General features: G+C 39.8%; 4 protein-coding genes across 9 annotated transcripts; 2 read left to right on the top strand and 2 right to left on the bottom strand.

Annotated features, from left to right (window-relative positions):
• Positions 1 to 3,934: 3,934 nt before the first annotated feature.
• LOC124646072 (putative nuclease HARBI1) lies at positions 3,935 to 7,146 on the top strand. The gene is made up of 6 exons (XM_047186105.1): positions 3,935 to 4,271; positions 4,551 to 4,741; positions 4,827 to 4,959; positions 5,741 to 5,882; positions 5,960 to 6,402; positions 6,558 to 7,146. Exons 1-5 carry the CDS (start codon positions 4,044 to 4,046, stop codon positions 6,355 to 6,357), a joined length of 1,092 nt encoding a protein of 363 aa, XP_047042061.1. The 5' UTR covers positions 3,935 to 4,043; the 3' UTR covers positions 6,358 to 6,402; positions 6,558 to 7,146.
• A 128-nt stretch (positions 7,147 to 7,274) lies between these two features.
• On the bottom strand, positions 7,275 to 15,328 carry LOC124646073. 5 transcript variants are annotated; one of them, XM_047186107.1, is made up of 6 exons: positions 14,948 to 15,048; positions 14,650 to 14,857; positions 14,236 to 14,415; positions 13,745 to 14,108; positions 13,524 to 13,592; positions 7,275 to 7,698 (listed from the first exon to the last, which is right to left on the bottom strand). In XM_047186107.1, exons 2-6 carry the CDS (start codon positions 14,848 to 14,850, stop codon positions 7,547 to 7,549), a joined length of 966 nt encoding a protein of 321 aa, XP_047042063.1. In that variant the 5' UTR covers positions 14,851 to 14,857; positions 14,948 to 15,048; the 3' UTR covers positions 7,275 to 7,546. The 5 variants fall into 5 exon arrangements, with proteins under 5 accessions (XP_047042063.1, XP_047042062.1, XP_047042064.1 ...); XM_047186106.1 differs by having other exon boundaries at positions 14,650 to 15,328; XM_047186108.1 differs by having other exon boundaries at positions 14,299 to 14,415; positions 14,650 to 15,327.
• Positions 15,329 to 20,390, top strand: LOC124646069 (integrator complex subunit 2). Its single transcript, XM_047186100.1, has 7 exons — positions 15,329 to 15,763; positions 15,846 to 16,219; positions 17,075 to 17,259; positions 17,532 to 17,880; positions 17,962 to 18,034; positions 18,122 to 18,305; positions 18,389 to 20,390. Exons 1-7 carry the CDS (start codon positions 15,474 to 15,476, stop codon positions 20,306 to 20,308), a joined length of 3,375 nt encoding a protein of 1,124 aa, XP_047042056.1. The 5' UTR covers positions 15,329 to 15,473; the 3' UTR covers positions 20,309 to 20,390.
• Positions 20,391 to 20,423: 33 nt separating this feature from the next.
• On the bottom strand, positions 20,424 to 25,543 carry LOC124646071 (anaphase-promoting complex subunit 5). Of its 2 annotated transcripts, none has more exons than XM_047186104.1 (13): positions 25,050 to 25,543; positions 24,865 to 24,941; positions 24,273 to 24,480; positions 24,064 to 24,197; positions 23,788 to 23,894; positions 23,428 to 23,584; positions 23,157 to 23,344; positions 22,736 to 23,024; positions 22,505 to 22,655; positions 22,229 to 22,405; positions 21,386 to 21,820; positions 21,036 to 21,196; positions 20,424 to 20,562 (listed from the first exon to the last, which is right to left on the bottom strand). In XM_047186104.1, the coding sequence occupies exons 1-13, from the start codon at positions 25,177 to 25,179 to the stop codon at positions 20,443 to 20,445; spliced, it is 2,334 nt and encodes a 777-aa protein (XP_047042060.1). In that variant the 5' UTR covers positions 25,180 to 25,543; the 3' UTR covers positions 20,424 to 20,442. The 2 variants fall into 2 exon arrangements, with proteins under 2 accessions (XP_047042060.1, XP_047042059.1); XM_047186103.1 differs by having other exon boundaries at positions 23,428 to 23,587; positions 25,050 to 25,542.
• Positions 25,544 to 25,546: the final 3 nt, after the last annotated feature.

Below are 25,546 nucleotides of genomic sequence, written 5' to 3'. Positions count from 1 at the left end.
GGAAGAAAGATAATACGCCAAAGTACAACCATTTTTGAACACCTGCAAAAAAGTTGTATCAACTGTAACACGAAAGTAAATAAGTCCTGTATTATTTTCGTAGCACTTAAATGGACGGTTGTATCAACCAAAAGCTTCAGGTATATACATTTTCATACTTCTGGTCATATTACATAGATCTCGTCTAATGACTTTGCTACTTCGAACTTCAAGATAAAGAAATTAACGACTTCAAGATAAATCTACAAAAAAACACCGCAACTTTCGTCAAATAACATTACGACTCTTAATTCTTCCATTTGATACCTCGCGCACACGAACAATGTAATTTACGAAATAATAAATCCTATTTGACTCCCCAAGACGAAACAATGTAGGAGAATATCACATTTTCTTAACAGAAAGGTCGTGGCCTCAATACACCTTGAACAAAGAGTCCCTAATTAAGATTTTTGGCATAATCAAAAACCAAGCTACTGTATTCCTAATCATACACACTTTTCAGAATTAATGAACTAAGAATTTTATAATGATAAATAATGATGCAGTAAATAGTGGAGGAGCTCGTGCCTAAGTAACACCTTCAGCGGTCGATTGATCATGAGGTTCAGCAACGATTGGCGTGGTTCGTGAATGGATGGATGGGTGTTAAAAGGTGTGACGGAAGGCACGTTATAGTTGTGGGTCCCGGCTATAATTTGTAGGTCCATATAACATAAGATGTAGCAGATGTAAAATTCAGTAAGGAAATACTTCGTTGATGGTTTTAATTTTTTTCTTTTCTTTTTATTTGTAAATATGTTGATTTAATTTGTAATATGTACTATGTAATGATGTAATATGTAATATGTACTACAATAAATCAATAGTGTTCACAGTCAATAACTTTGACTTCAATAACAAGCCATACAACTATGAGCGAGGATTCGTGTTCTACAATGACATGTCATGTCACATTCGAAATTGAATCGAATACATTTGGGAGGCGACTGCGCCTTACTGAGATAGCGCGTGAAAAGATTCTAATAGATTAGGTAGAATATTAAAAAAATCCTATCATAAACCAACAAAATATATTACTAGCGATTTATGTTTTCTGGCTTTGCTCGGAATTCGGATGTAAGTACTCCACTGTATCATAGACTGTAGATAAAGCTTACTTTTGATTCACTCTATTTATGTGTGCATAAGTGGAAAACCTTTCCTGTGTGGATCAGTGGCGGATTTACCAATAGGCCAAGTAGGCCAGTGCCTAGGGCGGCAGATTTAGAGGGGCGGCAAATTTTGCTAATTTGTTTACAGTTTTTTTTGTATAATAAAATTATACGAGTACACAATCCATATATAAATAAACGATTAATAAACGCACTGTAATATATACTTAGGCTTATGTGATCATGAATTTTAAAATATTCCAATAGCATTTCAATAAACTGTAACTGTAACTGCTACGGCTCCACGATTTAACATGTCCTTTGAGAGCGAACTAATTTCAATAAAAATAAATTGAAAAATCCGCTCGCTTCGCTCGCGGTTCCTTCATCATTTCTGGTTTATTCTGCGCTCTTTGAGTCCAATCTAACAAAAAGTTAAAGCACTGAAGTAGCAAAAACAACTGACGCTCTACGCTGACGATTTATAAGCTGTTCAGGAGGTGGAGGACTTTTGTGTCCCAAATAATTTCGCTTTTGTGTCCCAAAACTCAAAAAATTTCGCGCTCGTTGAGCTCGCAACTTTTTCACTTTACATTGGTATTTTTCAAACTTGTTTGAGTATTTTTGTTACAGTTACTTTTTTCTAATTTCTTTAGATATCATTGCGTCCCAAAAATCACAAATTTCGCGCTCGCTACGCTCGCGGCTTCTTCTCTTTGCAGTGATTTTTTTTCACACTTGTTTGGGTACGTTTGTGTCCCAAAACTAAAAAATTTCACGCTCGCTACGCTCGCGACTTTTTCGCTTTAAGCCGGTTTTATAAACTCGTTTTGGTACTTTACTGTTCTAAAACTTAAAAATTTTGCGCTCGCGGCTTTTTTACTTGACACTGGTTTTTATAAAACTAGCTAGCGCTTTATAACTTTGCAGTGGTATGACTCCGGTTTCTTTATGTTAAACCTAGCAAAAAGCACCATGAATGATTTCTACACGATTTTTAAGTACTTCAATTACAATTTTAGTCCGTGATTATATTGTGTCGTTTTTTTTTTGGGGGGTGCTCAATAGGTAGTCCGCCCCGGGTGCCACCCGATGCGGCGTACGCCACTGATCATAGTACCCGAACGAATGAACCGATTTCAATTTTTTTTTTGTATTACAGGTGTTTTACGGGCGAGTGTTCTTAAACATGTTTCATGAAAATCAATTGAGCCGTTTAAAAGTTACAGAGGTTTTACGCTTTAAAGTCGCTGTCAGATAAACTTGTTAGGTCAACATTAAACTCTTCGTTACATAGCGGGTTGCAAAAATAATCTAGTAACTGACAGAAATATCACTAAGTTCACAATCATTAGGGGCGGCAAAAATTGAATGACCTACTAGCGGCAAATTTGTAAATCCGCCACTGGTGTGGATCCTAAGAAACGTTAGCCAGGCCTGTTAGGCCTGTTATTCTTTCGGTTTGAGTCCTAATGTGTGCTGCTGCGGGTTGTTCGAAAGAGATACCGCGGCCCTGGTACATAAAAGGCCTATGACGGAACACGACGGTTTTTAGTCAGTAAGAGTCTGACACTCCCTCACCGCTGCTAACCCACAGCGGGAGGGGTTTTTGACGTCGGAAAAAAAAATAAAAGTCCTAATGTGTGCTGTGCTAATCAAACTTCATCTAGTCGTAGCCCAGGATGAATGTACTGAAATTCCCTTTACCTGTGTTACTTGTGTAGCCCGCTCGTTACAAGATTATGGAAAATATATCAGGTAGTATCTATGTATGCCATAAAATTTTAATCTGATTATTAAATATTATATACGTTTAGTGTGTAGTTTACGATAAAATCAAACTCGATATTTATATAATGTAAGGGTCAACAAGTTCTCTTCTATTTCACACCTTAATTCATTTAACTGTGAACAATCCTGAAGTACAATAGTTATGGAGTTCGCCAGGGGCCTGTTTTAGTGCCCATTTTTAAGATATAAATATTGATGCAATTTCAATTGTCGAAATTAGTAAGGCCGCGAACGCACAGGCAGGTGGCTTGCTTAGCGCCTAGTGTCTAGCGCGTCACCTAGCGAGTAGCCCAGTAAAACGAACGTTCTAAAATGAACGCGACCGGCTGCACTGCGCGCTTAGCGCCTAGCTAGTCGAATACCCAGGATGAAAGCCGCTAGGCACTAGGCGCTAAGCAAGCCACCTGCCTGTGCGTTCGCGGCCTAACTGAACCATTTAGTGAGTACCTCTGAATTTTGACAGGGGGATACAAACTTAATAAATATCCACTGTCGCAGACTTACCAAGGACTTGCTCCGTGTGCAAAGAGCTTAAAGATTTTTTATCCCTGGCAACTGAAATCTAAGTAACGTCTATCTGCTGACAGTGACAGCTACAAGTTGACATTTTACACATGTCATAATTGTTGACATGGGGCCTTATTCGCTAACTCCACTGACAGCTCGCAGTTATCATCATTTGGTAAAGTATACATCGGTAAACTGTCAAACCGCTATTTTCTTATTTGCTAACGCCAGTTACCAACTGCGATGACGTCATGAGCACCGACAGCGTCTGATGTCCACCGTAGATCATTTTGACAGCTGTTTCTGTATCGATGAACGTTAAATTGCGATTTCGTAAGCCCAGCGGGCAATGAGTGGACATCAAATTGACAGCCACTGACATTTTTTTAAATACACTACAAATAGCAGTGTTTTATGCCCGATTTTGGTAATCATCACTGGGATGTCTATACTCTATTGTTGCATCAGACATATAAGATTTCTCTAATTTTGCGAATACGATAGAAATATAAACCCTGAGTCGTTCCTTTTTTAATAGTGTTATTTTTAATTGTATTATTTTAATTTGTTTTATCTTTTTTGTGTTACAGAATGTCGCGTGCATTTTTGCTGGCATTTGCGGACGAAGAGAGAAAACGAAGTTTGTCCAGAATCCAGAAACGTCGACTGCGGGATTGCAACAATTCTCTGGATTTACCGGAGAAGGAATTCATGGCAAATTTCCGTGTCAACAAATCAGGGTTTCAGCAAGTTTTGGCAGAGTTACGTCCATTTCTGCAACGTGCTCAACGAAACACTGCTGTTGCAATTGAGCTAAAAGTATGAATTTATAACCTAAAAAGTTGAATAAATACCAATCCTACTTATAAATATGAAAGTTTGTGAGAATGTAAGTATGGATGTATGTTTGTTACTCAATCACGCAAAAACGGTTGGACAGATTTGGTTGAAATTTGGTAAGTATGTAGAAAGCCGCGAGTGGAAGCTAGTATTACGTAAATTAATAATGTTATTCTTAAACACTGAAATGATGATGGAGTAATATTAATAATTATGATGATAAACTTTGTACCTAACATCAAATTTTGTTATGTGTAGATATTGGCAGTCCTAAACTTTTATGCAAATGGATCATACCAACGAAGCTCCTCATTCATTTGCAACATGTCTCAACCTACATTTAGTAGGTGCCTACATGAGGTAACCGATGCTCTCAATGTACGGGACGTGCTACTCAAGTACATAAAGTTTCCTTCCACTCAACAAGAACGGGAATCCACCATGAGAGTGTATGTTAGCTATATATTATTTTAATCATATATGTAATTGTTTTCTACCTTATATGTAATAAACATGAAATAATGTATTTTTCAGGTTTATGGAAAAATTTGGATTCCCAGGAGTTATTGGGTGCATTGATGGAACCCATGTTGCTATAATAAGGCCCACTGACCATGAAGAAGCTTTTTTTAATAGAAAACATTATCATTCATTAAATGTTTTGCTGGTGAGTATTAAACACATTTTTTAATGTTCTATCACAATTTTTTTTCTTACTGTATAATCAATCAATACTTTTTAACATATATGTATAAAAGATTTTTATTTTATTTATTTAGGGACAATTAACAACCACAATATACAATACATACTAATAAATTAACAATAAGGGTGAGTGATAACAATATTGTGGCCCACTGCATTATCCTCATTTTAACAAAAATATTAGGTAATGAGTGCCACCAAATGAGCATTATTAATTCAATAAATACTATACATAGCAATGGTATTAAAACATTACAAATAAATAATTAATTAAAATAGGTACTGCAAAACGAAACAAAATCAAATCACCATCATAATCACAATAATAAACAATAAAATTATACAAAATCCAATTTAACATTAAAACAATACAGCACAAAATCAAGTCATATTAAACATCAAGATCATAATCGTACATATTCAATTCAATATAATGATAATAATATTATAATCAAAGAGTAATATGTAGGTATAAAATAAATAAATTCAATTTAATTCAACTTCCAATAACAGTTTCATTACATCATTCTTAAATTTGGACTTAGAGCATACAAAAATGTCAATATCAATAAATGCTTTATTGTAGGTATCTACCATTCGACGCATAGGGCAGCGTAGACCAGAATTTGTACGACAATTATTTACAAAAAAAGATCAATGATAAAAGATCCATGTCAAGTTGTTTGGTTTTGGCACTTGCGCTGATGGCTGACTGTACAGTATGTTATACCTATCTATTGCAGATTTGTGATGCGAATTTGCAAATACTGCATGTTGATGCATCCTATGGAGGTGCATCACATGATTCATTTGTGTGGAACCAATGCTGCATTAAATCTCACCTAGAAGGATTGGAAAGATCTGGGGAGCATTGTTGGCTATTAGGTATATAAATATTGGATTGTATTTGTCAAGTATTTTCAAATAAAACAGGTATTTTACTTATATTACTGAAATTTCAGGTGATTCTGGATATGCACAACGCCCTTGGATGATGACACCTATATTAGAGGCTGCTGTCGGTTCACCAGAGGAACATTACACCACACTGCATTGCAAAGTTCGCAATACCGTTGAGCGTTGCATAGGTGTATTAAAGAATCGTTGGCGCTGTTTATTAGCACATAGGGTTCTTCACTATGACCCAGTGACTGTGGCTAAAATTGTGAATGCATGTGTTGTACTACACAATATAGCAAACATACACAATGTTCCTCTGCCGGAGCCTGAGAGTGAAGAGTCTGACTATTTGGAACAGAGCCAAATCTCCCAACAGATTAGAGCTGCAGCAAATCTAGATAATTCAAGGACCAGAGATATTCTAGTCCAAAGATTATGGAATACCAGGACTAATTTATAAACTCTTCCTGGCATTATTAATGGTTTAAGAATATTTATCTATTTAGTGAGTAATACTTTAAAATTATTTATTAAATTTTTCAAAACTATATAAGATAAATAGTGTAATTTTAAATGTTTAATCAATGCTTTCTACGCTATTAGTGCAAGTATAGTTTTATATCGATTACCTAAATTTATATATATTTTTATTTTTTTCAGGTACAAATCGCGAGGCGCCCCCAGACCCAGACCCAAAACCCTGAAAATCGGGACATTCGGCAACACTATGTGTAAGAACTAAAGTTTAAATATTTACTTAAAACCATTTTATTTGATTGGGATGACTGTCGTTAAAATAACTCATTTTTTTTTCTTTCTTCACATGTGGCTTCCCCGGCGACCACGGGCATGCGAGGTGCAAGATTCCCAGCACTTCCCCACCAAGGCGAGCTGAACGAGCCGCAGGATGCGGTACCTATTTCAAAACTTGGCTTACCAAGTAACATTATTTGAATTATATAATTTAATTTCCTCTTAACATAGTTGCATTAAAATAGTTTTATATAATTTATTCATTCAATACATTAGCTTCACTTGCATTGTATAACTTTCTCAGGGATAACTAGCACTATATGAAAATTATTGTAAAAAATTGATTTTTTTTAAAAGAGTGTCTATGGAGTTTCTTGCCGGTTCTTCTCCATGAGACCCACTCCTTGGAACCGTGCAACTAGCTTGACATTTCGCAAGAGCTTTTCTACTTGTGAACTTTTATGCGCCTATTTTAAATAAATAAAATATAATTTTAGTTTGAGTTTGAATTACCAATAACCAGTCTTACCAAGGAGTTTTGTTTTAACTGAGTTGATCAGGTAAGATAGGCAGTAGCTCCTAGTAAAATGAATAGGGTAAGTACCTAAAATAAAACTAGTTAAGTCTTATAAACGCTATTTATTCTTAGAATAAAAGGTACAACATTATTTAAAATTTCACTTAATAATAATTATTCTAATTAAAATCTTTTTTAATATAAAAACTAATTAACAATCACAACGTAGGGTGTAGACATCCACTTACAAGGGGTCCTATGGGCATGGGTAAAACCGCTGACGTTTTTAAACATTGGACCCAAAAGATAGAGGGGGGGGCCGCGGAGGATACATTGTTTGCAACATTCGGAACGACAACTAGACCAACGCAGTAGGTAATCATTCCCGGTTTGTTTGCCGGCGGTAGTCGTCCCGAATGTCTCTTAAAACCCCAAGCATCCCCTCCACTGCTTCTGTGAGTCGGGTCTCCACCTCTATTCTCCTCAATTCCAGGTCATAGGCCCAACGAGGTATTGACTCCTCTCTGCGAACTGAAAAAATAATATTTGTGACTATTTTTCTTTTTGGCTTACATGCATATATCGGGTGTGTCGTTCATAATCACATTAAATGAAATGCGTTAATAGCAGCGTTTTACCTGAAATAAAACGCATATTAAATACTTACCTTATTTGAAGCTTACTAGTTTGAGATAGGCACCTACGTGTTTTCCGCTTTTATCTCCGTCCTTTTCTACCCCATATCTTGCATCTCTCTCGCACACCGACCAGTTTCACTCCCCACCAGGCAGGAGGCGACGAGTGTTCTCGGCGGCCACAGTTCGTCATTGAGTCGAAAACACCAGGCAGAAATTAAAATGTAAGCTTCAAATAAGGTAAGTATTTAATATGCGTTTTATTTCAGGTAAAACGCTGCTATTAAATTCTTGACCGTTATTTGAAGCTTACTAGTTTGAGACGTGTTTGTTATCGCCTGGTGGAAGTGGACGCCAATGTGAGCAAAAGCACAATGAAATTGTGTATGTAAATAGGTACTTAGGTACACGAGTAATCACATGTAAGTATGTGTATTGCGTCCTGGAATACTAATGTAATCAAAGTTAACTGGTACTGGTACTCAGCTACATCCTGTTAGACTGAAAGCCGACCCCAACATAGTTGGGAAATGGGCTCGAAGGATGAGTAATAAAAATTAAAAGAGAGATGCAAGAACAAAAGCAAAATTGATTTCATTTTCTAATAGTAATTAACAAAAACATTGCGATACTTCTTAATAACAATAGTAACAAAAATATAGACATTAATCAGCTGGATTAATTAAATAATCGAGATAACTTGCTACTTCTATTTAGTGGGTATCTTTCCCTTCTGTAAAAATGGGCAAATGTATTGCCTGATCGCCAATTACCCTTTGCTAATATATCGTCCAAAAGTATATTGTCAACACAGATTTTGACGCTACCGCCGAGTGGAAGCTTCCTGGGGTTGTAGTTATTCCTGCCTCTTTTAACAATGTCTTAATCCACCCGCATCATCGTTCGGGTGCCTGCCTTCGGTTGGCCTCTAACGGATATAAATAAATTTAAGGAATTAGCCGATGTCCGTCTATCTTCTAACAAGGCTTTAGTCTTTCTGACCCAATACACTGGACTTAGATTTATATTTTCCTGATTATCCATCAAACAACAACCCGACTGCCTATGACTAGAACTGTCGGTCTTAGAGCCAAAGACTGGCCATAAGATTAAATTATCTTTGTTGTTTTTGAAATGTTCTGGGTCTATTGCAAGCAAGGAAAGATCATGGACTCGCCTTTCCGAAACAAGCTAGCAAAAGAAAGAGCAGCAGTGTGCCTGGAAGTTGCAAATGGATTATTCTCGTCTACGTTTACTGCACTTAAGTAGGTTACCAATTGGTCATTATTCCAGATGGACGGCTTCCCGGGGAACAGGTTTGCTCAGCGCTATTGATTTTAAATTGTGTCCGACTAGAACGTGTGAACCTAGCTCTCCAGTGGTTTCTGCATTGCATAGTGTAGCTATAACTGACTTGTGTAATAAAATAGTATTGTATGTTAGTTTATTTACTATGTGTAAGTCTGCTAAAAATTGGGTAAGTATAGGTCCAAATAGGGATTCAAGGATTCATAGGATCCAATTTCATACTTTTCGCCCCAATTTAACCATCGACTCCAAGCTGATTGATAAGTGTTGCGTGTGGATTGAAGAAGACTTCAGTCGGAGAGACTCCTTGTCCCTCCTCCCCCCCCCCCATTTCCCTGACCTTGGCAGGGGGTATCCCCGTTGCTGTGTCTATCGGTTTCTGCTCGAGGTTCATCAGTGTGTAGGGTACTGCTAATGATCGGGACTTCAAATCTGCTCGCCAAAATACCTGGTGCCACCGAAGGAACTACTATGAGATTAACTCCCGTTCCTGAATTGAGATGACTGAGGACCTACGGTATAAGGTAAGGTGGCGGTAATACCCATGCTAGCGGGTAAGTCAAAACTTGAGAAAAAGGCATCGTGGAACCCCGCTTTCGGGTCCTTCAGATCTAGGGGCACGTAGTACACAACTATGTGTCCCTGGGCTCGCTTCGAGGCAAGTAGGTCCACTGCTGATACAAGATGCCACTCCGGTGGAGGTTTGTGTCGGGAGAGATGGTCTGCCTGACTGTTGAATAGGGCTGGTATATGATTCACGACGTGATAGATTTGATACAGCTCAAGATAACTGAATACTCTGTACGTCAAGTTCGGTAGGCTCCTTGATCGGGTGCCACCTTGATTTCTTAGATATGACACCACAGTCCCATTTTTGCATTGAAAAATGGCTGTTGATCTCTTTAGCAACTTGCCGTGATTTTCCAGTTAATACTGCAAGCATCTCTTTCAGATCGCAGTGAAAGCCTTTTTCTCTCTCGTTCCATGAACCCATTACGGGAGTTCCGTTCAGTTGTGCCCCCATCCTACATCGGAGGCGTCCGTGGTTATAAGGTGACAGGGAAGTGGCGAATGAATATCCAAGGTTTGGTGGCAGCTGACCAGCCACCACTTTAGATCTGCTAAGGCATCTGCTGGTAGGTTCAACATTGCTATACTCCATTCACCGAGCCGTGAGCCCACAATGTAACCAAAGAATGACACTTTTTCAAAATGGTGGGTATAACCCGACCGATGACAAAAACGTCACATTTTTATGTAAAATGTTCTTAGTATCGTGGTCTTCAATTAAGTAGGGTTCTATGTATGACAGTCAAGACTTCTAGGTTCATTTTACATGTAAACGATTTACTACATATTTCATTAAAATTAAGAAAATAATTTACGGCCTTTATTATACATATTTGATTTCAAATAAGTTTGAAAAGATTGCATAAGTTCCACAGACATCGTTCTAAAATATCATTTCTAATGTTGTCAGTATATTACTTTCGTAGTTATTTTTATAAAATATGATCATTACTTCAATCGTGACTTATAAGAACCCTTTTTATGGTTTGTTCACCGTTTGGCTCACGGTTCCATGAATAGGGTAGGTATAGATTGCTGTTCAACACTGCATTGAGGAAAGTGAGGAGAGCCCGGTAATGCAGTCTGCCGTATGGAACAACGAAAACTTGCGAAGTTTAAAAGTCCTATCAAGCTATGCAGGTCTTCTAAGTTTGTCGTGCTGTTTGTCACGTAGTGCGTTTTGTCATTATCTTGTTGATAATGCTTGCGATTTATTCACTTGCCATCCAAAACGTGGTGCAAATGATCCCAAAGTAGGCAAATATATCTTGGTGAGCCACCAGAAAATCGAGATACACAATTATAAGTAACCCTTGAGTTTTCAAAGTTTGAGCCACCCAAATTGGTCACTGTGGCGAAGGTCTTGGGTGCCGTGCTTAAGCCAAATGGTAGGCACGTAATCTGAAGCAGTCTTCTTCTGTATACTAGTCGAAGAACATGTCTGTGACCTCCGGCTACCGGAAGGTAGAAGTAAGCCTGGGCGAGATCCACTTGCACAGCCATTCGTCTTTCTGAAGAAACTCTAGCACCCGAAAAACATTTATTAAACTGAAGGGTTCCGTAATTATGAACTTGTTGAGAACCTTGAGATTGAGTATTGGACGGTTCTTTCCGTCGCCTTTTGGGCACAAGAAACATATTGGAAAGAAAGCTGGCAGAATTTGCAGCTATCAATAGAACTTTTTGTTTTATCATTTGGGATATGACGACATCCATCTCTTTGGACTCTCTGGTCAAATCTGGCATTATCTATCAAAGGTGGCTCTTGGCCAATGGTATGCGATACCCAGTTATTATTTTTGACAAGAAAGGCGGAGCTCCCATTTCTTTCCATTGGTCTTGATATAATGTTAGGCAACCCGCCTGGAAAGTCATAACTTACGTGCCTTGTTGGACGCATCAAAGTCCGCCTGCGGTCCTGGACGCTTTCTGTTTCCTCTGTTGGACATGGTTCCTATTGTAATTTACTCGTGATATCCCAAGGGAGCTTTTAGAGTTTTGCGTCACACGCCATTCAGCGTGAGTGTGATTACCATTTCCCTTCGAGGGAAGGTTATAATGGCGACTCTTCGAAAGTCGATCCAAAAAGCCACCCTGCGAGGGTAGATTGCAATGATGGTACGACCCGCAACATGCATGATTGGTACCCTGCGAGGGTCCGTGATAATGAGCCGACCCCTGCGGGGGGTGGCTAGTATACTTACTGGTCCCTGCTTTGTAATGATGCTGCGACTCGCAAAATGCAAGATTGGTACCCTGCGCGGGTCCGTGATAATGAAACGACCCCTGTGGGGGGTGGCTAGTATACTTACTGGTCCCCACTTTGTAATGATGCTGCGTCTCGCAACATGCAAGATTGGTACCCTGCGCGGGTCCGTGAAAATGAGCCAACCCCTGTGGGGGGTGGCTAACATACTTACTGGCAGTCCTAGGCGGAGCGTACCAAGTCTTTCAAGGCCGAAAAGCATCACACGCCGAGATAATGAGCCGACCCCTACGGGGGGTGGCTAACAGACTTACTGGCAGTCCGAGGGGAGCGTACCAAGTCTTTCAAGGCCGAAAAGCATCACACGCCGAGATAATGAGCCGACCCCTACGGGGGGTGGCTAACAGACTTACTGGCAGTCCGAGGGGAGCGTACCAAGTCTTTCAAGGCCGAAAACCATCACACGCCGTGATAATGAGCCGACCCCCATGGGAGGTGGCTAACAGACTTACTGGTAGTCCGAGGGGAGCGTACCAAGTCTTTCAAGGCCGAAAAGCTTTCTTGACACCATCAGCCCTCTTCAAGTGCGGTAGTGATCAGTCCGAACTAAGGAGATGCTGGTTGGACCGCACCTCACACCATTCTTTTTGTCAAACCGTTGAACGCCTTGCAGGATTGAACTAGGGCCACAGGTGCCTTAGGAACTTCGGGCTTGCTTTCTTTTCCATAGTCACGTGCACGGGCTGTGGTAGCTTTATTATTTACCGCATCTGTATTTGCTTTATAAGTCACTCATTCTGAAAACAAATTACTGAAAAAAAAAGTACACGGAAGAAACTCGTGACAAAAAAGGGGTAGATGTACAAAATATTAACACTTGATTTCGCAAAATCGAATATCGAACGGTAAAACCGTTAACAAATTGTATAAAATATTATAAACTCACCTGTGTTCTGCGAGAGCACTGAGTTTATTTTTCAACGAAATACTACAGCGGTTGGTTAGACAACCTTCTCGGGCGGAAAACAAGACGCCAATGACGAACTGTGGCCGCCGAGAACACTCGTCGCCTCCTGCCTGGTGGGGAGTGAAACTGGTCGGTGTGCGAGAGAGATGCAAGATATGGGGTAGAAAAGGACGGAGATAAAAGCGGAAAACACGTAGGTGCCTATCTCAAACTAGTAAGCTTCAAATAACGGTCAAGAATTTAATATACTGGTTAATATATGTCGATTAACACAAAGAAAAAAGAAAAATACGTAAAACTAAAAAAATGATTTTTTCAAACAAAGTAAATGGAATAAAAATGTGCAAAACTTAGAACACCATATAAAACAATCATTACAAACAATTGAAATTCTCCCTTGAAACCTGACAGCTGTCAACTGATCAAAACATACGATACTCCTAAATTTATCTCTGCTTTACACATGATGTTGTAAATTATAAAAACGAAAAATGACTCCTGTGGTTAAACCACTGAATGGATTAGGTTATTTTTTTTACAATTCGCCATAGAATATCATAAAGTATATGCGATATGATTTAATGTGATTGTGAACGACACACCCGATATAATAGTAGTATAGTAGTAGTAAAATTATCAAAATTTTTGTTATTGAAATAAAATTATTAACCATTCGCTCGTCGTGGTCGTTGACGCTGGCTCGGGGTTGAACATTGTGGACCATCTCTCTCAGAATTCCCTAGAAAAATATATATAATTACAATGATTTAACTACAGGATAATACACCTTACAATACAATTACTACTACCTAATTACTACTTGCTTATCGCTAGGCCTAGTAAAAATAAAATAAAAAGCTGTTTTTTATTTATTAATTAAGAAGTACTTACTAATAGCAGCCTCACTGGATAGTGTGGGCTCCACAGCCCCTGCAGCAGGCATCTGCTCCACAGCCTCTGCAGCAGGCGTCTGCTCCGCAGCCTCTGCAGCAGGCGTCTGCTCCACAGCCTCTGCAGCAGGCGTCTGCTCCACAGCCTCTGCAGCAGGCATCTGCTCCACAGCCTCTGCAGCAGGCATCTGCTCCACAGGCTGTGTCCCCTCTAGAAGGCTGTCGTCAAGCCATTCAACCTCCATTATCTGCTCATCATAAGTAGAGGTTGAGGGCTTAGGAGGCACCGGAGGCTGTGAGGTGTGTACAGCCACAGCTCCAGACATCGATGGCTGGGAAGTTGGTGGGTCACCAAGTGACAATATCTGAAGAAATAATTTTCTTTTCAATATGCGTAAAGAAACCACATAACATCCTGACAAATAAAGTAGTAGTTTCAATGAAGCGGATGACAATAAAACTTAAATTATATTTATATGAAATTAAACTAACATCAATGGGCAAGCGCACACCAGGCAATCCCTCAACCACAACAGGGCCTAACAAAGCCAGCACCTTTTCCTCTATATAGTTAAGAGGGACCAGCCTGTTAGGGCCTCCACCAGTCGCAGATGTGCTCCTCCGCATGTCTGCAGCTTTTCCTTTTGTTTTTGCTTTGAACTCTATCCAATACTTGACAAAAAAAACAGTTACTGGTTAGTTACACATGCAAACAATGTTACATTCATTCAGTGACAAAAACTTAGAAAAAGCAAAATAAAAAAAAGTTATCAATGAGTTACTATTAAGTTTTACAGATGCAAAGTAAGTATCCAAAATTAAAAGCAAGTGAATATTATGAGATATAGTCGTGCCACCATACAAACATGCTAAAGTGCTGTTTTTTAAATAAAGAAGTAAACGTACTCGGCGCCATTGGTCCGGCGTTTTAGTGGCTCCGCTGCCGACACAGTTAAGTGCCACCGAAATCGACCGCCATGCTTCTCGAGTGTCCCGCACTCCCTGAGGACCTGGCGGAAAGCGGCCCAACGCTATGTCGCGATGGGAATGCGCAAACTCTAGAAGCAGCTCCATTTGCCTCAGTGACACTTTCCTGCGTCCTGGCATTTTAAACCTAAATAATAATAAAATGGTGTATCAATTATTGCTTTGCATGCAAAACAGGAATTTAAGTTGTTTAATTCACAATAACTACAATACTCACAATGTTCTCAGTTAAAATATTGTTCAACCACACGGAACTTTAGACACCAAGTTCACACACAATAGAAAGCAAATACTGAATTTTACCGAGACAGATTGTTTTTAAATGTATAACACGTTGAAAATAAAGCGTTCTCTCAAACGTAGTAATGTAATGCTAATAAGGTATTTCCACCTTAGCAGTATAATAGTCGATAAAAACTAGAGTTGTCAAGAGTACCCCTGCTAGTCACCATAGTTTTTACGTTAAGCACCGTGAAAAGATATCCACTGATGTCCACTTCATGCGATACTAAATACCGATGTTTTGGAATTGTCAGTTGACATCAAAGTTCGGTTGACAACTGAGGCCAGTTGACAGCTGAAAATCCGAAAGTTAGCGAATAAGGGTAATGGTCGGTGTTTATATAGTTTGGTTCTTTTTATTTGAATATTATTGAGATTTTGGTGTTCCTACCGAATTTAATTAATAGAAGTGAAGAATTAGCTACTTACAATTGTGATATGAGTGTTTTATCTCAATAAACATGGATATAACATTTATGAAACCTGTACAACCTAACGTCTTCAAGGCGATCAAAGATTTGGATATTGCAGCACTGAAAAAGTTCACACCGGAGGAATTACGCCCTATAATACCATGTCTTGTCCGCATGGCGCTTATTGCCCCATTGGACACGACCAGGACTTGTGCCGAATCGAAGAAAGATGTGCTTACTATGCTCTCTGGTATCGATTTGGTCAACTTCATAGTTTCTCTTCTATCCATTGAATTTAATGCTCTAGAAACTGATGTGAAGAAAGAGCAGCAAATGAGGTACCTAGTGTGTTGTTATTTGTCTTCCTCCTAAAATATTTCTAATACCGGTTTATAATTTAATTCTTATCCTATATTTCAGATTGAAAAGTGGATCACAATGTACTGAAACATTTCTGATACAAAGCGTCACCAATGGCATGACTAACGATTTCGAGCAGTCCGACTCTCCCCGGCGAGTTCGTCTGGTGTTGTCAGAACTGCTGCTGATGCAGGCACAGTTAGCCGAGTACAATCAAAACAAGAACACCAATGCTGAATGTTGTGTGAAGCCGTCAGAACTCTTTGACAATGATGTATATCTGGAAGAGGTTACCGATGTGATTAACATCAGCTTGGCAGAGCTACCCAATCTGCTGAATGTCTGTGACATTGTGGAGGTACTACTTTATGTGAATAAAGGACCCATCATCATTTCTTGGGTGGTAGCCAACATGCCAGATACATTACAAGAAGGTTGGTTCATTTTTCCAGTACCATACCAGTACTTAGTAGACTGTCTCCAATGGCCATATTACTCATGACATTTATTTATTTTCAAACATATTATTTACATTTTTAAATATTAAATATAAAAATAAAAAACATTTAAAAATATAAAAAAAATAGGTTGCCACCGATATCGGGCACAGGGTCCAAGGTATCGGTGGTTAGGGTCCCAGAGACAGAAACCTCCTCACAATACGTGCCGTATCAAGGAGTACTGCCTTCTGAATCAGTCCCTTGATCCAGCCGCCCAACGAGAGCCTCCTGAGGTGTTCGTCGAGGCTCTTGGCTATTAGACCATTGGCCGTAATGACAATCGGCACAATAACAGCTGTGTCGACATCCCACATGGCGACAACCTCGTGCGCTAAGTCAAGATATTTTATTTGTTTCTCTTTCTCAGCTTTCACGAGGTTCTCGTCATGCGGGACGGCGACATCGACTATCATCGCGCGGCGCGCTAATCGATCTATCACCACTATATCAGGCTTATTGGCTGAAATAGTCCTGTCAGTGATGATAGATCGATCCCTGTACAACGTGATATGGTCCTTTTCGAGAACTGGGTCGGGCGCATACCTGTAGTACGGTACCTCAAGATCTACAAGTTTGTACTGCAGAGCAAGCTGCTGGTGGATGATCTTGGCCACTTGGTTATGCAATGGCCATTATTATTATTTGATAGGAATATATCCCTAGAACAGCGCCCAGACTTTCATATCAATTAACAGTTTTCTTAATTGCTTCTTATTTACTTGTTAATTAACTGAAAAGAGACACCTATAAGACTTATCACACTATCTAAAATTGATCCTTGTGTTTCAGTGGCTGAATCACTAGTAATGAATGCAGATAGAAGTGAAGAAGGTGGCATCAGAGCTAAAACTCTGACTACATTGTGTGCAGCTTGTCCGCACCTGGCAGCTGCTGTAAGGGCCAAAGCAGCATCAGCCTCGAGACTGCCCTCATTGGTCATAACACTCACCTTGAAGCACCATCAGGATGACCTGGTAGGCCAACATACCACATACTTATTACTACACTAACTATACTTTTAACTGCAAACTATATTGGCCTTACTACAAAAACTTAAACATCTGTTGAACACTTGTCTAAAAAAATGTCGCTGCAAAACTGACCATATATCAATGTCAGAATTTGTAATTTTTTTTGACAAGTGTTCAACAGACATTTAAAAGTTTTTGGGGTATGACGGTACATATCTATGATCACATTGGTCATGTTATGTAAAAGTTCTCTTCTAATAAGAATATCATTACAGGTTTCATTCATGTCTGGACTTCTCCTAGGATCAGATCAGACTACCAGAGCATGGTTCGCGACTTTTTTGCGTAACTCACATAAACGCGGCAAAGGTGATGGGCATGCAGCCTTGACAAAACTGCGCCAAGAGTTGCTGAACAGATTGAAAGATGCTAGTGCTGGGGTTGAGGCATCAGCACTATTGCGATTGTACTGTGCTCTAAGAGGCATTGCAGGCATTAAGTTCCAAGATGATGAAGTGGCCGGTCTGCTAAGGCTAGTTACACAAAAGCCACCTCCTACACCTGCTGGAGTCAGATTTGTATCACTGAGTCTTTGTATGATACTTGCATGCCCATCTCTAATGGGTATGTATGAAATTTCGTTGAAGTTGATATTCCGTATTGTAACTGCCAACAATGTAACAATCCTCAACATTTTTCTTTCAGCTGCACCTGAACATGAAAAGAAAGCTATAGAATGGGTGCAATGGCTGGTCAAAGAAGAAGCTTATTTCGAAAGGTAACAATAACGATTCCATATAAATGGTACTTAGTAAGAAGCCTAATAATTTGTAACAATAACTATCTTGCAATTTTATTTTTACAGCACTTCGGGTGTCACCGCGTCCTTTGGCGAAATGTTACTGTTGATAGCAATTCACTTCCATTCTGGGCAGCTGACTGCGGTGGGTGAACTTGTTTGTGCCACGCTGGGCATGCGCGTGCCTGTGCGACCGAATGGCCTCGCCAGAATAAAACAAGCTTTCACACAAGAAATATTTACTGAACAGGTATGAAAAAGAACAGTTTCGAGCTGAACTTCATATATGTATCCATTTAATTCATATTTTACCTTGCATTTTCTATTTTCCAGGTTGTAACAGCCCACGCCGTCAAAGTACCGGTGACAGCAAATCTCAACAGCAACATACCAGGCTATTTACCAGTTCATTGTATTCATCAACTGTTGAAGTCTCGAGCTTTCTCCAAACATAAAGTCCCAATCAAAAATTGGATATACAGACAAATATGCAACTGCACAGCTCCTCTGCATCCCGTCATGCCAGCCTTAGTTGAAGTTTACGTCAATTCTATCCTTATCATAAACAACAAAGGCACAAATGAATATGTAAACAAACCTATAATGGAGGAAGAGATCAGAAAAGTTTTCAGAAATTCCATATTTGGAGCTAATTTTGATGTTCAAAGTAAACCATTTGCACCAATGGAAGTTGATAATGGAGAAACCTCGATGGAGATCAATATCGAGAAACCAACTTTGGCATCACAGTTGCTCCTGATATACTACCTACTGCTGTATGAAGATGTTAGATTGTCTAACACAGCTACTCTTATGGCGAATGGTCGCAAAGTAAAGAGTTACTCTGCAGCCTTTCTATCTGAATTACCCATCAAATATTTACTTCATCAAGCTCAAAAAGACCAGATGAGTTATGGTGGTCTCTTCAGCCCTCTGTTGCGGCTATTGGCTACTCACTTCCCACAACTGTCTCTAGTAGATGACTGGATGGACGATCAAGTATTTGGAGATTCAAATCGTCATCAAGTAGACATAAATCTTTCAGAAACAGCTATAGATGACGCATTCCGAACTATCGAAGAAAACCCATATAAAACTGGAAAGATTTTGAAAGCTATGCTTAATAAAAATCCCACAGATATATGGCCGCATGCTGAAACATTTGTTAAATATTTCAAAAACGTGCTAGGTGATCAAGTGCCACGGCACATACAGGAGTTATATCACGAAGTCTGGTTACGTCTAAATACAGTATTGCCGCGTTGCCTGTGGATTATGACTATCAATGCGTTACTGGATATCAATGGTGGCGTCAAAAACGTGACCATAACACAAGAGAATGTTTTGGTTGATCCACTACAAGTGCTGCGCTGCGACATCAGAGTATTTAGATGCGGCCCTATTTTAAAGATTATACTGAGAATATTAGAGGCCAGTTTAGCAGCTTCAAGAAGCCAACTTAGTCGACATTTATTAGACAAGCCGTTGCTCGAGAAAAGTGGACAATTGACATCTGATGCAGAACGAGAAGAATTAAAGAATGCTTTAGTAGCGGCACAAGAAAGTGCGGCATTACAAATATTACTCGAAGCATGCTTGGAGACCGCAGATGACGAAGCTAAACCTGAATTGATGTGGGCTCTTCGGGAAGTTAGAAGTATCATTTGTTCCTTCCTTCATCAAATATTTATATCTGAACCATCTTTAGCAAAACTGGTACATTTTCAAGGGTACCCAAGAGAACTGCTGCCGGTCACAGTTCAAGGAATACCTTCAATGCACATATGCTTGGACTTTATACCTGAGCTTCTTAGCCAAGCTTCGCTTGAGAAGCAAATATTCGCAGTTGATCTCGTATCGCATTTGTCTATTCAGTATGCATTACCGAAAGCGATGTCTATAGCGAGATTATGCGTCAATACTTTATCGACTCTTTTGTCTGTTCTCCCAAGTGATCTGCGGTTGGAACTGTTTCAGCCAGTACTGAAGTCTCTAGTGAGGATCTGTACGGCATTCCCATCTCTTTTAGAAGATATAACATCTCTGTTGTTACAACTCGGGAGGATATGCGAGTCTCAAGCATCACTCGGTCACTGCTGGAATGATACCAGTATACTTGGCGAGGGAGCTTACGTTCCCTCAGAGGTACAGCCAGAATCAAAGGTTTTAGTTGCCGAAGTTTTATGCAGAGATATAAAAGTGACAATGTCTGAAATCGTCGAGAAAGCTCTATTGAATGATAAACTCTATTAAAAAACATCTTTATAAGTGACCAATATGCAACATATTAATTAAGTTGAACAATAAGAAAGTACCAATAAACACTATAATTAAGCTTATTTGGTTTTAATTTCAAATCAAAAACATATTTTTTGTAAATAAATAGTTTAATACATAACCAGTAACATATTAGATGGTTCTACAGAATTCTGTAATTCTAATTGCCGGTACATCCAAGCGCACTGATTCCTTGCCGCGTGGTTACCAATGTCGTGGTATAATTGAGCCTGGAACAACAAGAACATAAGATAAAGTACCTAAATAAGTATCATGAATTATTGCAAAGTTAGTATAAATTCAGTAGCGGCGTAAGGGGGGGAGGGGGTCCGCCCCGGGTGCCACATCTCGGGGGGTGCCATCTTGCTCGGCACATATCTGCACGCCCAGGATGGCGCGGGCAGAAGAGTAATTTTCTCTAATTTCTTTAGATATCTTTTTGCGTCCCAAATATCAAAAATTACGCGCTCGCGCCTTCTTCACTTTATAGTGCTTTTTTCAAACTTGTTTGGGTACTTTTGTGTTAAAACTCAAAAATTTCACGCTCGCTGCGCTCGCGCCTTACACTTTACAGTTGCTTTCTCTGATTTCTTTTGATATCGTTTTGCGTCCCAAATTTCACCACCGATGCCACCCGATGCTATGCCGCCACTGTATAAATTTGAAATCTTATTTTTTAAACCGTCGACGTCAAGAAGCTTACCTGTAAATACCATGTTTGCAACAGCCGAACATGAGCGCCAACTTTGGCAAAATTCTTTTTGACGAATTCTAGCGCTTCACAACACGACTGAAGCACTTGCAGCCTCGCTTCACCTGACGGAGCCGCGGTCGCGATCCGGCACTTCGTATACAACAACATGGCTGAAATATATGTTTAGCTTCAGAAAATATTCCAAGATAGGTCTTATCATGGAGCAAATCAAATAACTTTGCGTCTCCGAAGTACGATTTATGTGTCAGCAATTTTAAAAATATACAAACGAAACACCAGTCAGAGAGGAAAAGTTCTTTGACTTTAGAAGTACATAATGTCAATTAAAAAAAAAATACCTCTAGCCATGTCGTATGCACTGCCATCCGCCATAATAGTAGGCAAAGCTTTCCTGACTAGTGACAACGCGTTCTTCGCACATCCCATACTTATTTGTACATTAGCCAAATGCATTTCAGCGGTAGCAGCTAAATAATGTAAATGGTAACCCTTTGCCAACCACAATGCTTCGTTCAGTAACATTATATTTGTGGATTGAATATTACTGAACGAGTGTTGGACTTGAGACATTAGTATCATGGCTTTCACTCTGAGGGATACGAAGTGTAGGCTGTCATCTTCAGTCTTGCAGTAATCCAGTATGTCGTATAGTGACTCGAGCGCCTCGGTCGGATCTCCCTTCAGGTAATACATTTCAGCTTTTAATAGTTGACTCTCCCATCTGTCTGAAGAAGCCAGTTGCCTGATACTCTGTTCCGCTTCCTCCCACTTTCCTGAAATCGACATCGATTTAGATATTTTAAAAGAAATAGTGTGTGTGCTAAAGTTTGTGTGTCGAAAAGACGTTTGATCACAGTTAGATGACAAAGAACAGGTACCTACAGTCCTGGGCACTTTACATAATTTGTATAAAATTGGTTTCATGTCGTGGCTACATGGATACAATTGAAACAAAAGTAAAAATACAAAAGTTTCCAAAACTGGATTATTTAAATTAGAATTTATACAAACGTAAAAATTAATAGGTATATAATGACAGTACGGCGATATACTTAGGTATATATGTAGTATATATGTAGTAGTGGTATATATGTAGTAGGTATATACGGCGAAGTTCTGCCCCGTTGTGAACGACTTCAGACTTGTGTAGCCGTCATAGTATTCGCGTACAAGCTACAGACCTGCATAGAGCGCGCGGTCGGCGTGGTGGCGCGGCGCGTGCGGCGCGGGCAGGTGCGAGGCGAGCGCGTGCTGCAGCGCCGCCGCGCCGCGCCACGCCGCCACCGCCGCCGCGCCCGCGCCGCCCGTGCTCAGCGACGGAGGCGCGTGCCACACGCTGCCGCTGCCAACCTTGCATTCTAAGGACAAAATATTACATTAAATATGTATTTCGAGTACATAATGGGTAATAACAGCAGTGACGCCTGTACTGAAGCACATGCCACCAGATAACTTACTAGTGTTAAGGCCAAGGAGAAGTTGACAGGCCACTGATGCCATCTCAGTCTTGCCGTAGAGCGCCCATAACGCAGCAGTGTTTGCTAACCCGGCCATCGTGAGGTCAGTCATTGAGTGCAGATAATTTATCGAGTCGCCCCGCATAATAACCTGTAAACAAAGTGCTGATATTTTACTACCATTCTCATTTACAGCATCCTGAACTAATAGGTGCTATGCCCTCAATTAACCTGAAAGATATAGGCAGGTTTGGCGCCATTAACGGCAGCGTGCTGCGCGAGCAGCTGTGCGGCGGCGGCGGTATGTCGCGGGTGGGAGGGCGCAGCAGCGGGCGGCGCGGCGAGGGGAGCGGCGGGGGCCCCGGGTGGTGGGTCGCGCGGGGCCCGGGTGAGCAGGGCCGCTCGACGAGCGCGCCCGCCCGCCAGCGCACCCCACGTGGCCGCGCCCACCAGGCACGCGTAGTCCGCGGCCTCCTGCGCCCGCGCCAGTGCTTCGCGTACAGCCTCCATTGCCACTGATCTGCGAACAGCACGTGGACAAGACAGAAAAATATAAATAACAGAAGACCACTGTAAATATAATCAAAACCAACTAAAGAATTATGAACCAGCTTTTGCCTTATATTCACAGAGCTGACACCCACCAACTCACCTGTGACCAAAATGTGTATGCATTGCCGCTCTGTTTAGAGCCGCATAACGAAAATTCTTGTTTCTATCATTGCCAGTATTGTTGTTTCCAGTTGAGTTGAATATTGTTCTGTCAAAGTAATTATACAAAGAGTCCTGAGCACCACTGAACTCTTTGGACCGGATGCAATTTAGAAAACTGAGGAAGTGCTGAAAAAATATTTTAAATTACATTACAATATTTATTAAAAATGGTAAAAAAATCGAATGATTGTGTGGTACAAAGTACTCACTATATCTGGGTATTCAGGTATATCGTTGATTATTTGTATAATGGTTTTCTGTAACTGTCGAGGTTGCATAGCTTTCTTCTCGTTGATTTGTAATAAATTAGCTTGCTGTGCAGTGAATAATTCAGCTTGTTTCCTTGACCACTGACATTCTTCAAAACTGCTGAAACAATAATGACACATCTTTCAATTCAGTTTCATTATAGAGAAGCAGTTTAAACTGGTTATTATGAGTGGGTAACATGTTGTTCTCAATTAAGATACTGCATATTTGGGTTAACCATCAGCTTTTATTTTAATACTTATCTACTACTTACTGGCCATGTAGAAAAACTCAGATGATATAAAAGGCAACTGACTTACTTATCTCTATCTATTATATTCATTCTCATAGACAATTCCAATGGTTTAGATTCTTCAGGCATCACTGGAGATGTAGTTGTTGTCTGCTGCTCCATATTGTTTAATTTCTGCAACACAAAGTAATCTCTCATATGCTGTATGGTGAGCAAGACAGTAGAAAACAATTGTGTTGCACTTATGCTCATCCCCAGCCCCCAGCATACGATGAGTAAATCATAATGTCACAAACCGCATAATAAACCATATGTATTCTAATCTTGAAGTGTTATTAGTTACCTCTTTGCTTAAAGACCTCATCATTAATCCAGGCCTGCCTCTCTGGTAATACAGACAAAATGACTTGTACAATGATACAACTTGAACAAAGGTTAACTTATCTAAGTGGAGCAATATTCTTCGTAAATACAGCCCTGAAACCAACCATTGTAGTGTTAAAATAAGTAATGTGAAAATATGAAGTGATATTAAGTCAGTCAGATGTTTACCTAATACACTATATCTCGCCATAATGCAAGGATTGGACTCAATCATCAGCTTGTCTATTCTAGAAGTAACACAGTCCGTCAGAGCACTAACGCCATTAACATATATGTTCTGCAGACGGACGCAGAAGTTCTGTAGATGAACACTCAACAGATTGTACCGTCCATCAGTCAGCAATGCTTCCAATTCTTTAAACTCCATATCTGGGCACTGCAATAAATGTTATTATTTATGATAAAACATATACGAAATATATTTAAAGGGGTTGAAAAAATTATTTCAGTCTTAGACATGAAAAAAATAATTTCAAACTTAGACATATCTTTTAAAGGTTATATTTATATTTTTAACTAGCTTTCGCCCGCGGTTTCACCCGCGTCCCATAGCCGAATGGTGACAAAAACCTTCTCCCGGGTCTAAGTTACCTCCCCTCTAATTTTCAGCCAAATCGGTCAAGCCGTTTTCATGTTATGTCGTGACAACGGAAAGCGGGTTTCATTATTATATATATAGATGTGTGGCGTGATGTGCTTAACTATGTATAATAACGGTCAAAGCAACATAGATTCAATAATTATAGAAATAAATGTTTACCTGTATTAATTTAAGAGCAAGCATACAGAAATCCTTTCTATATTTAGATGCCACAGTGCAATCAATCATCCTGTTTGCTGAAACATGAACAATACCATGTTTATAATATCGGCCCTGATATTGTAAATAAATAAGCACTAGCGATTTAACCATTTCATAAAGTCTAATATAGTAAACAAACATACCTTCAATTTTCAACAGTCCATATTCTCGTATAAAAGCTACTACTGCTATTTTGTGAGGAGTAATATTCTCAATATTACCCTTAACGTTAATCAGTTTCATGAAGTCTACATTTTCGCCACCAATTTCCATTTTTATTTAGTTAATTACGAAACTAGGATTCTATTCAAGTTTTCCTTCGTTAGTTCTTCAAACGAACGAAATGTCAACAAAATACAAATCCATTCCTGAATTCCTGACAGATGTCAAAAAAGATGCCAGCTGAAAACAGATAAGGACATCATCCATTCATCCCTAGGCAGGTTAATGGGCAGGTTCGAGGAGCCAGCTGGTTGAGCGATTTCTGGCGAGATAGTCCGTGGATTGATAACCATCTATATTCTATACCATAACAAGTTCCTCTGTATTTCGGAAGACACGTTAGATTCCGGGTGTCATTAGAACATTATTTGGCAGTCCTTACAGCCTACTGGGTAATCGAAGCCAAATAGCTGAGAGC

Source organism: Helicoverpa zea, chromosome 3 (assembly GCF_022581195.2).
Source record: "Helicoverpa zea isolate HzStark_Cry1AcR chromosome 3, ilHelZeax1.1, whole genome shotgun sequence".
Taxonomy (NCBI): Eukaryota; Metazoa; Arthropoda; class Insecta; order Lepidoptera; family Noctuidae; genus Helicoverpa; species Helicoverpa zea.
This window is presented reverse-complemented; position numbering and strand designations above follow the sequence as displayed.

What these genes read in the sequence shown, in the direction of transcription:
- LOC124646072 (XM_047186105.1), top strand. Translation starts at nt 4,044, where the DNA reads ATGTCGCGTGCATTTTTGCTGGCATTTGCGGACGAAGAGAGAAAACGA. An exon ending in CTGTTGCAATTGAGCTAAAA is followed by an intron (nt 4,272 to 4,550) that starts GTATGAATTTAT and finishes TGTTATGTGTAG; the next exon opens with ATATTGGCAGTCCTAAACTT. An exon ending in GGAGCATTGTTGGCTATTAG is followed by an intron (nt 5,883 to 5,959) that starts GTATATAAATAT and finishes CTGAAATTTCAG; the next exon opens with GTGATTCTGGATATGCACAA.
- LOC124646073 (XM_047186106.1), bottom strand. Translation starts at nt 14,850, where the DNA reads ATGCCAGGACGCAGGAAAGTGTCACTGAGGCAAATGGAGCTGCTTCTA. An exon ending in ATCCAGTGAGGCTGCTATTA is followed by an intron (nt 13,593 to 13,744) that starts GTAAGTACTTCT and finishes ATATTTTTCTAG; the next exon opens with GGAATTCTGAGAGAGATGGT. An exon ending in ACGACCACGACGAGCGAATG is followed by an intron (nt 7,699 to 13,523) that starts GTTAATAATTTT and finishes TTATTTTTTCAG; the next exon opens with TTCGCAGAGAGGAGTCAATA.
- LOC124646069 (XM_047186100.1), top strand. Translation starts at nt 15,474, where the DNA reads ATGGATATAACATTTATGAAACCTGTACAACCTAACGTCTTCAAGGCG. An exon ending in AAGAAAGAGCAGCAAATGAG is followed by an intron (nt 15,764 to 15,845) that starts GTACCTAGTGTG and finishes CCTATATTTCAG; the next exon opens with ATTGAAAAGTGGATCACAAT. An exon ending in TGCATGCCCATCTCTAATGG is followed by an intron (nt 17,881 to 17,961) that starts GTATGTATGAAA and finishes TTTTTCTTTCAG; the next exon opens with CTGCACCTGAACATGAAAAG.
- LOC124646071 (XM_047186103.1), bottom strand. Translation starts at nt 25,179, where the DNA reads ATGGAAATTGGTGGCGAAAATGTAGACTTCATGAAACTGATTAACGTT. An exon ending in GGCGAGATATAGTGTATTAG is followed by an intron (nt 24,198 to 24,272) that starts GTAAACATCTGA and finishes GGTTGGTTTCAG; the next exon opens with GGCTGTATTTACGAAGAATA. An exon ending in TGCATACGACATGGCTAGAG is followed by an intron (nt 21,197 to 21,385) that starts GTATTTTTTTTT and finishes CATATATTTCAG; the next exon opens with CCATGTTGTTGTATACGAAG.